The following is an 11,524-nucleotide window of genomic DNA, read 5'->3' on the forward strand; positions in this document are numbered from 1 at the left end:
TCAGGTTATCCAAAGGGGACACACTGCTCTCCCCCTAGACTCTTCTCAAACGTCTCCTGTTGTAGTCACCTTCACACTCTGTCTCCCCACATTTCTGAGGGTTCCTCCTTACTCCTTCCAGGCCAGAATTTTGGAGTTCCATTCATATGAGAGCCAAAGTTCTCTGCTCTTCATGGAAGAGGGCGACAAAGGGAAGACTCAGGTCAGGTTCCCCAATATTTGGTGGATAGGAACCTGCCCTCAAAAGAACTAAGGTTGCTATGGGAGAGTGTTAATTAAAAAGCACAGTATGGGGCCTGGAGAGATAGCACAGTGGCGTTGGCCTTGCAAGCAGCCGATCCAGGACCAAAGGTGGTTGGTTCGAATCCCGGTGTCCCATATGGTCCCCCGTGCCTGCCAGGAGCTATTTGTGAGCAGACAGCCAGGAGTAACCCCTGAGCATTGCCGGGTGTGGCCTAAAAACAAAAAACAAACAAACAAACAAAAAAACACAGTATGGGGATGCTAGAGAGAGAGCACAGCAGTAGTGTGTTTGTCTTGCTTGCGGCCGACCAGGAAGGGACCTGGTTCCATTCCCAGATGGTCCCCTAGCCTTCCAGGCACGATTTCTGAGTGCAGAGCCAGGAGTGGCCCCTGAGTGCTACTGGGTGTGACCCAAGAACCAATCAATCAAAAATATGGGCCGGAGGGGCCGGAGAGATAGCACAGCGGTGTTTGCCTTGCAAGCAACCGACCCAGGACCTAAGGTGGTTGGTTCGAATCCTGGTGTCCTATATGGTCCCCCATGTCTGCCAGGAGCTATTTCTGAGCAGAGAGCCAGGAGTAACCCCTGAGCACTGCCGGGTGTGGCCCAAAAACCAAATATATATATAGGCTGGAGAAAAAAAACAAAAACAAAAAACAACAGCAAAAAAATATGCACAGTAAGGAGTCTAGGCAGGGCAATGTCCTCCCTGGAAATAGGAAACATACCACGCTCACCGAAGATCCTTTATTTTATTTTGGGGTTTGTGGTGTGTTACCTCAGAGGGTTTGGGGAACCCTAAAGGGGTGCAGAGGTTGAACCTGGTCTGCCACTAGCAAGACAAGTTTTTGGGTGGTTATATTTTTTCCTTTTTTCCCTCTTTTGTCTGAGCCAAAGCAACTTTTTCTCACTCAACTTTTTCTCCATCCCCTGGGACTGCTCGCCCGCCCCGTAATAAGCCCTGGAGGGAAACTGAGGCCCCAGGAATCTCCTTCCTTCCCAGCAAACGCCAAACCCGCCACTTCCGTCGAGGCGCCACGAGAGGGCGCTGTGGGCGCTTCTGCAAATTCTCAGGACCAGTCTCCGAGAAATTTCCGCCCCTGGGCTTGACCCCCAACTCCAGAACCTGCTCCAATTTTGGGACCCCAGGGTCTCTGCAGAGGAGCGTCCGGTCCTGATCCCCCACAGCCAAAAATGTTTGTGTTCTTGAATTTATTTGGGGGTTTGGGTGGCCTTGGAGCACTATGGAAGGGCCTTTTGATAACACAGTTTTGGGGATCACACTCAGGATCCTCTTTGCTGCGGGGTGTTGGGGCCCCAGGGTCTCTGCAGAGGGGCACCAGGTCCTCACCCACTGCCTCAGACCCCCGCGCTGACTGACCTCACAAGTGGCTCTAGTTTATTTTAGTTGGGGGTTGGGTTTATCAGGGATAGAACCTGGGCCCCTCCATGAGCCCCACATTTTCTCTTTATTTATTTATTTATTTATTTATTTATTTATTTATTTATTTATTTATTTTTTGGTTTTTGGGTCACACCCGGCAGTACTCAGGGGTCACTCCTGACTCTACGCTAAGAAACCGCTCCTGGCAGGCGCAGGGGACCATATGGGATGCTGGGATTCAAACCACCTTCCTTCTGCATGCAAGGCAAACGCCCTACTTCCATGCTATCTCTCCAGCCTCTAATTTTCTTTTTAAATAATTTCTCTTTCTCCCTTTAATCCCATGCACTGGAGTTTGTAAGGACGATTTTTTTTTTTTTTTGTAAGGACGATTTTCTGATCATTTAAAACTAAGAAATTTGTTTTTATTTTATTTTATGTAGCAACTCTCAAAGCTTCCTCCAGGCTTTGCACTCTGCTCTGGGATCATTCCTGGCGATGCTGGTGTTCGAACCCCAATAGTCATTTGATTTTTTTTTTTTTTTTTTTTGGTTTTTGGGCCACACCCGTTGGTGCTCAGGGGTTACTCCTGCTGTCTGCTCAGAAATAGATCCTGGCAGGCACGGGGGACCCTATGGGACACCGGGATTCGAACCAACCACCTTGGGTCCTGGATCGGCTGCTTGCAAGGCAAACACCGCTGTGCTATCTCTCCGGGCCCCCAATAGCCATTTGAATCCAGGGTCCTGTCTATAATCACTCTAGGCCCTGAACTAAGAAGTTGAAAAACTGGGTGAGGGGGTTAGAAGGGGGGGGGGGAGAAAAACTGGGTGAGGAGGCCTGAGCAATATAGCACAATGGGGAGGGCTCTTTACCTGGGTTCGATCCCAGGTATCCCATAGGGTCCCCAGCACCATCAGGAATAATTTCTGAGCACAGAGCCAGGAGTAACCCCATAGGCCTGCAGGGTGTAACCCCCCAAAACTAAAGATACAGAATCAGAAAGACAGGGGGTCCTCAGCTGTTGGCGTGGGCACGGTGGCTGTGGGCTGCGGTCGGCCTGTGGGGAGGAAAAGGCTCCCCCAGTCTCAGGCCCAACCCCGTCCTCTGACCCCCCCTTTTCCCCCCAACCCAAACCACAGCTGTGGCCTTGGTGAGTCAGCCTGGAGCCAGATGTGGGGCCGCGGGAGGGACAGACGGGGAGGCGGAGTGGGGGGTGCGGCCCTGCAGGGAACCCGAGCAGGCCCTTCCCATTCGCCCACCTCTCCGGGTGGGGTTCAGGGGCTCCAGACCCCATGGAGGGAGCGGCCCTCTCTCTCCCCCAGCCAGAAGGAGTCTCCAGGACCGGTCCAGCCTCTGCTCTGGGCTGCTCAGATTTCAGGCTGTTTCCGGCCTCCCAGGCCGCCTGCAGGGGCTCCCCCACCCCCAAGCCGCACCACCCTGGCCCTGCGGCCTTGGTCCCCGCTGCCAGGGCGTCCAGGCTGGATCTGAGGCTGCCAGAGAACTTGGGGCTTCCCAGGGAGGCGGAGGGACAGGTGGACTGCAGGTCCCGGGTGATCAGGCTCATGTGCCCTCCCTCAAGGCCGTCCCAGAAGTAGAGGATCACAATATGTCATAGTGGATCTTGGGGCTTCCTGAGGCCCCCCCTTCCATGTTTTTTCCATGCCCATAGCTGCCCAGCTGTCCTGTCCTTTCCTCATCCCAGAAGGGAGACCACATTCTGCAGTGCCTGTGAGGTTTTGAATCTATATACAATTGGGCATCCCAAATCGCGAAGGCAGTTTTTTTCTTTTGGAGAGGGGGGTTTGAGCCACACCCAGCGGCTCTTGGGTTACTCCTGGCTCTGTGCTCGTCACTCCTCGTTGGGGGGTTGGGGGACATATGGGACTCTGGGGAGCAAACCCAAAGGTCTGCCCTGGGTCAGCCTTGTGCAGGGGAAATGGCCTACCACTGTGCTCAGGACCCTGAGGCGCTGTTTTTTACCCCAAGCAGATGTGCTCAGAAAACATTCCAGGGGGAGATCTGGGGACTAGATGGGGTACCAGGGAAGCTGTGGGCAGGCATACACCCTTCCTGCTGGGCCATGGTGCAGACCAGAGATGTTCCGTTGCAACACCTGGTTTATACAGAGGGTGAGCAGGTGAGAGCAAGGCCAGGCCAAAGGGAGGGGGCACCTCAGAGGGCCCCCCAGGCTGAGGGGAGTCCAGGAAATGGGGAGGCATGTCTATCCCCCTAAGGCCTAAGAACACAAACCTGGGCCCGGAGAGATAGCACAGCGGTGTTTGCCTTGCAAGCAGCCGATCCAGGACCAAAGGTGGTTGGTTTGAATCCCGGTGTCCCATATGGTCCCCCGTGCCTGCCAGGAGCTTTTTCTGAGCAGACAGCCAGGAGTCACCCCTGAGCACCGCCGGGTGTGGCCCAAAAACCAAAAAAAAAAAAAAAAAAAAAAAAAAAAAAACACAAACCTGCCCAGCACGGCCTCCCCGAACCCTGGCCCTCGTCCTTACTTAGGTGACCTCAAACCGGACCCACACACCCTCCCCTGCAGGAGACCCTCAAACACCCCACCCCAGATCTCCTGGGTCTCACTGTCCTCTCTCCCTAGCTGCTCACCCAGTGGGAGCAATGCAGGGATGTCCTGTGAGGGATCGGACCCCAGTCCCAGGCAGCCTCTTAATTCCAGGCTGATTCTTACAAAGGGGAGGGGGAGGGTTTGGCCCAGGCCAGTGGCTGGCCTGGGCTTTGGGCCAGCTCAGGCTGAGTCAGGGGACAGGCGTGTTGGGGGGGCTGGGTGCTCTCAGACCCACCCACCCCATTCCCTCCTCCCACTCACATGGGGAGGCTGCCAGGGAGATTTTTGGAAGGGGGGCATGTGACCTCCTGCAAGGATGTCCCAGGAGAGATGGGAGGACCCCCAGCTTCCTGGTCACTTCCTGAGTACCGGCAGCACGGGAACCCATGTGGTCAGCGCTCTGGTTATTGCCCAGAGGAAGCCCAGCAAACACTGGGTAGGCAGAGCAGACAATTTCAAGCAGCAACTGACCTGCACTCCCTGAGGATTCTGTGCGAGGGAGGCAACAGTACCTTATCAATTGGGAGGGTTTTTGTCCTTTACACACCAACAGGGCTGCCAGAGCTCCAACCATCATACCCATGTTCCAAGAACTACAAGAGCCATCCCCCAGCTTTATCTGAAAAAAGATACTTGCGGAAAGCTCAGAACATTCAAAACTTTTATTTCAAACCGAAATGTGAACTAGAAAAAGTGCTTGAACTGGGGAGCTAAGGTTGGGGGTGGGGACAGAATAAGGACACAGAGGCAAGTGCAATAGCACCTGAGGTTTGGGGGGGGGGTTGTAGACCCCCCCTTAACAGCAGCACTTCCTTCCATTGCTGGTTGCTCACAGCTCCTGGGCCTGGGCGGGGTCTGGGGAACACAGAACGGGGGAAGCAGGAGTTGGGTCTCGCCCGCAAGAACCAACTACCACTCGGTGTTCAGCAGGCCCCAGAGATAGTCGCTGACGAACTTGCCGGACAGCTCAAGGGCGTCCAGCTCGATGGGCTGGGCCACATCAGGGCCGTGGTGGACTGGGTCTTGAGTTAAGGAAAACGGCCCCCCTCTCAACACACCACCCCCTCAATCCCAGCCAGGCTCAGAGGGGACTCGACTCAGCTACTTGAGAATTAAGCACATTTTTCTCTCCATCCAAGTGGAAAAATTCCTTCTAGGTTTCCACCATGCCTTGCACCTGCAGTCTGATCCCCAGCATCCCTTAGGATCTCCAGAGTCTGCCAGGAGTTAATTTGTTTTTGGACCACACCCTTTGGCAGGTTACTCTTGGCTCTGAGCTCACAAATCACGCCTGGCAGGCTTAGGGGACCCTATGGGATGCCAGGGATCGAACTCCCAACTTGGATCCATCCTGGGTCGGCTGCGTGCAAGGCGACCTACCACTGTGCTATCACCCTACTACTGTGCTATCAACTTCGGCCCATCCTGCTTTATTTTTTAAATTTGTTTTTGGGCCAACCCAGCAGTATGGCTGTTGAGTGTGCATCAGCCACATGCAGGCAGCCCTTCTCCACCAAACTACCTACATATGGCCCTGGCCCTAATCAATTTTCCTAAATTCAGGGGTGGCCGGGAGCAGGTGTGTGGGGGCTTGGGAGAACCCTGTGCCCTCCAAGGATACTGCCTCTGATCTGGTTCGGTTCAGCCTCGTAGTCCCACTCGATTTTGCTGATGTGGTTGTAGAGCTGCGCTACATGCCTATTGGAGGAGAAAAAAAGGCATTAAATCCACACTGGGGGGCCCGAAGAGATAGCACAGCGGTGTTTGCCTTGCAAGCAGCTGATCCAGAACCTAAGGTGGTTGTTTCGAATCCCGGTATCCCATATGGTCCCCACTGGGGACCTCCCTCCCATGGGTGCACACTGGGGCCTCCCTCCCATGGGTGCACACATGTGCCCCCGCAGCCCCACTTACACGGCCACTGGGAGGGTGACGGTGCTGTCTTCCTCCATCTCCTTCTCGCGCCTGGCCATCTCTGCCTCCTCCGCCTTCAGTTCATCAAGCTCCTTCAAGAGTTTAGTGCGAGGGAGTTAAGGAGCCTGGGAACGGGGAAAGGGAGGGAGGCCCCATAAATCCCCGCAAGGATATATCATGCGGTTCTGGAACTGTGTGTCCTCCTGCGAGGCCCGCTCCATCTCGGTCTGCAGCCGCTTCAGCTCTGCCCGGCCCGCTTGGGCCTGGGACTGAGCCACCAGCACGTTCTTGGCCACGTCTTCCTCCGCAGCCGCGATCTCTGCGGGGCGAGGAGTGGTGAGAAAAGTGGGGCTCCCTAAAACCGCGCACCTCATGACTTCTCACCGGAGAACCCAGGAGAGACAGGGCCAGAACAAGACAATGTTGAAGGCGCCTGCTTGCCTCCGCGCACAGCCCATTCCCAGTTCCATCTCGGCAACCTCTACTGGGTCCATAACCCCGCGGAACCAGGAATGATTCCTGAGCACTGCAGGGTGAGCCAAAGAAGCCCTCTGATCCAAATAGCGGCCTCTGGCATGGACAGCAGCCGTATTAGAAGCCTCCACGACGACCCGTTTATTTTCGGGTAGAGAATAATGATACTGAGGTCACGTTGTACAGATCAGAGGGGCTCGGAGCTCTGAAGCAGTAATGGGGGGGTCAAACTACAGAAGGTGGCTATCAAAGCCATCACCACCCTGAAACACACCCACTGTCTGTCGAGCCTACATCTTACTCGGATAGTGCTTTTTGGGGAACCCTAGGGTGTGGGGCGTCCTGAAACAACCCTTCATCTTTTTGTTTTTGGGCCACACCCGGCAGCGCTTAGGGGTTCCTCCTGGCAGGCTCGGGGGACCCGACCCTATGGGATGCCGGGGATCGAACCTGGTTCGGTCCCAGGTCGGCTGCGTGGAAGGCAAACATTCTAGTACTATGCATTCTTGTAGAGGGCCAACCCCGGTTTTGTCCACAGCACCCAGCCCCCTAGTAACCTTCAGGATCTCGGAGTGATTCACTGACCTTGGTATAAAGCACAAAGGGAGAATTGAAAGCGGGGGTAGGGGGAGTCAAAGGAACATTTGTGTGGCCGTGAAGGTCGCCAAGGCCTGGAAGGCGCCCAGAAAATCGGGCACGACCGGACACAGCAGCCCCCACACAAGGGCCAAGGAAGGAAGGCCGGCTGGGGGTCGGTCGGGTCCAGTCCATGCGAGCACAGAAGCCCAACACTAGGCCGACCCGGGTTCGATCCCCGCCATCCCCTAGGCCCCCCTCACGAACCTGCCAGAGATGATTTCTTTTATTTTTGTTTGTTTTTGGGTCCCACCCGGCAGCGCTCAGGGAGTTACTACTCCTGGCTCTGCGCTCAGAAATCACTGCTGGCAGGCTCGGGGGACCTTATGGGATGCCAGGATTCGAACCCCCGTCCTTCTGCATGCAAGGCAAACGCTCTGCCCCTCCATGCTCTCTCTCTCTTGGAACCCAGTCAGTGGTGATTTCTGAGTGCAGGGCCAGGAGGAACTCCTGAGTGCTGCTGGGTGTGACTCCAAACTATCAAAAAATAGGGAAAAGTAAATTCCATTTGGGGGCTTGGGGGGAAAATATTCCATTTCTGGGGTTCGGAGCCTCCGAGGGAGGCGCTGGCTTTGCTTTGGCTTTGCACAAGGCCCACCGGGGACCCCAGGTTTTGGAGCTCGACCTGGGTGATCGGTTCTCCGGGCGATCCGAGCGTCTTGGGGCGCCTCCCCCGCCAAGCCCAGCAGCCCAGAGAGAGCAGCAGGCCTGGGGCCCGGCTCTCACCCAGCAGCCGCCGCTCCGCCTCGTCCTGGGTCCGCAGCAGCCGCTCCACCATGCGTTCCTGCAGCGCTAGCAGCCGCCGATGCTGCACCTCGGCGCGGTTGGCGGCCAAGAGGCTCAGCAGCCCTTGGCTCACGTCCTCCATGTCCCGGAACGCCGCCATGGCCGAGCCGAGCAGAGCGGAGCCGAGCGCAGGGACACCAACCGTCCCGCGCCGCCGCCTCCAGCAGAATAGCGCGGAAATTCAACGCCTCGCAAGACCCGCCTCCGGCGCGCGACTTCCGGGAAACGCTCGCTCCTCATTGGCTCAGGCGGGAGGCCCGGGGGCGTGGCCCGGAGAGGCTCCAGGGCGCATGCGCAACCCGCCCGTCAATCATCGTCGAGAACCAATCGAGACCCCGAGAGGGCGGGCTGATTCCCACCCGACGCGCCTGCGCGGTCTAGAGCGCACCTGGGACTTTTTTTTGGTTGTTATTGTCGAGTTTTTTTTTTCCGCCCCCTCTGTCCTGGGAAATGCGCCTAAGCTCATGATGTTAGCCAGGGTGCGAGGCCCGGAATAAAATTAATTTGGGCAAGGTGTAATTTTATTTTATTTTATATTTCATTTTATTTTTGTATTTTATTGTTTTATTTACTTTATGTAATTTTTATTTTATTATTTTATTTTATTTATTTTCTTTTGGTCTTGGGCTACACCTGGTGGTGCTCAGGGGTTCTTTTGGCTCTGCGCTCAGAAATCACTCCTGGCAGGCTCAGGGGACCATATGGGATGCTAGAGAAATTTTGTAAACAGAGGAGCCTGGGCGACCTGCTGCGGGAAGTTTTTTGTTTTGTTTTGTTTTGTTTTGTTTTTTGTCTTGCACAAAGCCAACCTCGGTTTGATCCCCTCCATCCCAGTAGGATTTCCCCCACAGCCTGCCAGGAGTGCAGAGCCAGGAGTAAGTACTGAGCACAGACGGGTGTGGCCCAAACACAAATAAATAAAAAAGGCAAAATAGGTTGTGGAAATAGGTTTTATGGGGTTTGGTTTGCCATGTCTTGGCTGTGTTCCCTGGGAAATTATTTTTTATTTTTTGGACCACACCCAGCGATGATCTCTCAGGGTTGATTCCTGGCTCTGCGCTCAGGAATGACTCCTGGTGCTCGGAGGACCATTTGGGATGCCAAGAATGGAACTAAGACTAACAGCGGACAGGGTGAGCACCCTAATAGCTCTATGAGGGTGCCAACCACTAGTTGCATCCAGCCAACCCACATTTCAATTCACATCGCCACGTCCTCAGAGCACCAGAAGTGATCCCGGGAGTAAACCCTCAGCACTGTAGTAGTGTGTTCTCCCATGGGGACAGAGCAAAGCAGGGAACAGTTTGGGCTTGACCCTTTCCTGAAGAAATGCAGGGCACAACTGAGCTGAGGTTTGGAAACCTTGCAGGGAGTCTGAGACTTGTTTTTACTGGGGGGGGCCCACACCCAGCTGTGCTCAGGACTGAGTCCTGGCTCTGCACTCAGGAATCACAGAGCTGAGGGGACCCTATGAGGTACTGGGGGTCTAACCCAGTTGTGCCCATTTCAAAGCCAGCAGCACCTTCCCCACTGTACTCTCTCTCCCTAGCCCCAATCATGCATGTTTTGAATGCAGAAACCCGGAGTTCTATCCCTGGTTCTCCCTAAACACAAAACCTGGCATAGACTGTGAACTCTGCTGGGTGTGACCTCAAAACTAACACAAATAGTCAGACTTGGGAGGGTTTCATTTCCAGGTATTTAGCCCCAAATCGAAAGCAGAGGCTGGCAAAGTTATTTGTAGAAATGGCATTGCTGAGATGAGGCAAGAGGCTGGCATGAACCCCAAGTCTCCGGCTGAGAAAGTGGATAAACACAATGTCCAGAACTCATTCTAGGGACTCTTATGGCATCCCCTATCTGAGCTACACCCAGTAGCACCATGAGGAACTTGTACAGAATGAAATCAGGGGGACACAGAAGGCTGAATCAATGCTGGGATCCCTCCAAAGACAGCAAACACGAGCACAACGGGGAGGGCGTTTGCCTTGCACGCGGCCCACCAGAGTCCCCGACATCTATTGGGTGCCCTGAGCACTACCAGGACTAATTCCTGAGCACAGAGTCAGGAGTGAGCCCTGAGTGTGCTATCGCAGAGTGTGAGCTTCCCCCCACCCCCCAAATATGTTGCACCAGTGCTGAGAAATCATCTGCAAAAGGTTCCAGTGGCAATGTTTGTGTTCAGAGGCGTTTCTGCTCGGAAATATGCAACTTGTGGAAGGTTTCCCCTGCCCAAAACCTTGGAAAAGAAAAGGTTTTTATCTCCCCCATAAACCATTCAAAGGGAAAACAGAGGAAGTGAGAAAAGCAAAGAGAGATTGCTGAGGGCTGTTGATGACGGTCATGGGGTGTAGGGAGAGACCCGAGAACCCCCACTTCCTGTCCTGCTGCTGTCGATAAGGGGCCATCGGTTTCCAAAAAAAAGATTTTGTAGGGATCCGGGCTTTGTGCCTGCTCTTGCAGGCATCCCAGAGAGTCCCTGAGCACAGCCAGGAGTAAACCCTGAAGGCTGCCAGCTGTAGCCCCAAATCGAGAAAACCACCCCCCAAAGCAGCTTTTGTACAGAACAGGTCGCAGAATGTAACTATTTCATCAGCTCCAAACAGTTCTTTCTTTTTGTTTTCTGCTTTTTGGCTTTTAGGCCATGCCAGGTAGCCATCAGGGGTTCTTCCTGGCTCTGGGCCCAGAAATGACTTCTGAGGGGCCGGAGAGATAGCATGGAGGTAAGGCGTTTGCCTTTCATGCAGAAGTTCATCGGTTGGAATCCAAGCATCCCATATGGTCCCCTGTGCCTGCCAGGAGCAATTTCTGAGCATGGAGCCAGGAGTAATCCCTGAGCACTGCCGGGTGTGACCCAAAAACCAAAAAACCAAAAAAAAAAAAAAAGACTTCTGAGGGACTGGGGTGGTGGGGTGGGGTGTCCCTGTGGGATGCTGGGGATTGAACCCGGTTCTGCTAAGTTCAAAACCCTCTGTGCTATTGTTCTGGCCCCTTTTTGCTGTTACTGAAGGGTCATACTCATTTAGCAATTTTTTTAATTGTGGCCCCAGCCTTGGCAATAATCCAGTGGTTAGAGTGTTTGCCTTGCAGACCTGGGTTCAATCCTCAAAAACCTATAATATGCCGGGAGCCACCAGCAGTGATTGATGTCTGGGTTTAGACCCAGAAGTAAATCCTGCCTGAGCAACGCTGTGTGTAGCCCCAAAATAATAAATTTTGGGAGTCTGAGGGCTAAGACAGCAGACAAGGCTTTTGTTTGACTTGCAAAAACAGCGGACCCGGATTCCATCCCTGACACCAGATATGGTCCCCGGAACCCTGTCAGGAGTGATGCCTGAATCTAGAGGCAGAAGTTCTGAGCACCCCTGGGTGTGAAGCCCCCAAAATAAAGGAATCAAAACGTGGTCCATAAAACATGATGCTCCAGTTATTTAAGAGGACCTGATAGAGAACACCAATGCAGCCACTGAGTCAGCACCCTGGTCCCTTTGGTTCTAGAAAGCTTTCGAAGCTT

The 11,524-nt window shown here is 54.1% G+C and overlaps 1 protein-coding gene across 1 annotated transcript; it reads right to left on the reverse strand.

Moving 5' to 3' along the window:
• Window positions 1-5,075: 5,075 nt before the first annotated feature.
• Window positions 5,076-8,126, reverse strand: SPC24 (SPC24 component of NDC80 kinetochore complex). The gene is made up of 5 exons (XM_049788557.1): window positions 7,951-8,126; window positions 6,284-6,433; window positions 6,115-6,214; window positions 5,822-5,898; window positions 5,076-5,216 (listed from the first exon to the last, which is right to left on the reverse strand). Exons 1-5 carry the CDS (start codon window positions 8,108-8,110, stop codon window positions 5,110-5,112), a joined length of 594 nt encoding a protein of 197 aa, XP_049644514.1. The 5' UTR covers window positions 8,111-8,126; the 3' UTR covers window positions 5,076-5,109.
• Between the last annotated feature and the right edge of the window lie 3,398 nt (window positions 8,127-11,524).

Source organism: Suncus etruscus, chromosome 15 (assembly GCF_024139225.1).
Source record: "Suncus etruscus isolate mSunEtr1 chromosome 15, mSunEtr1.pri.cur, whole genome shotgun sequence".
NCBI lineage: Eukaryota > Metazoa > Chordata > Mammalia > Eulipotyphla > Soricidae > Suncus > Suncus etruscus.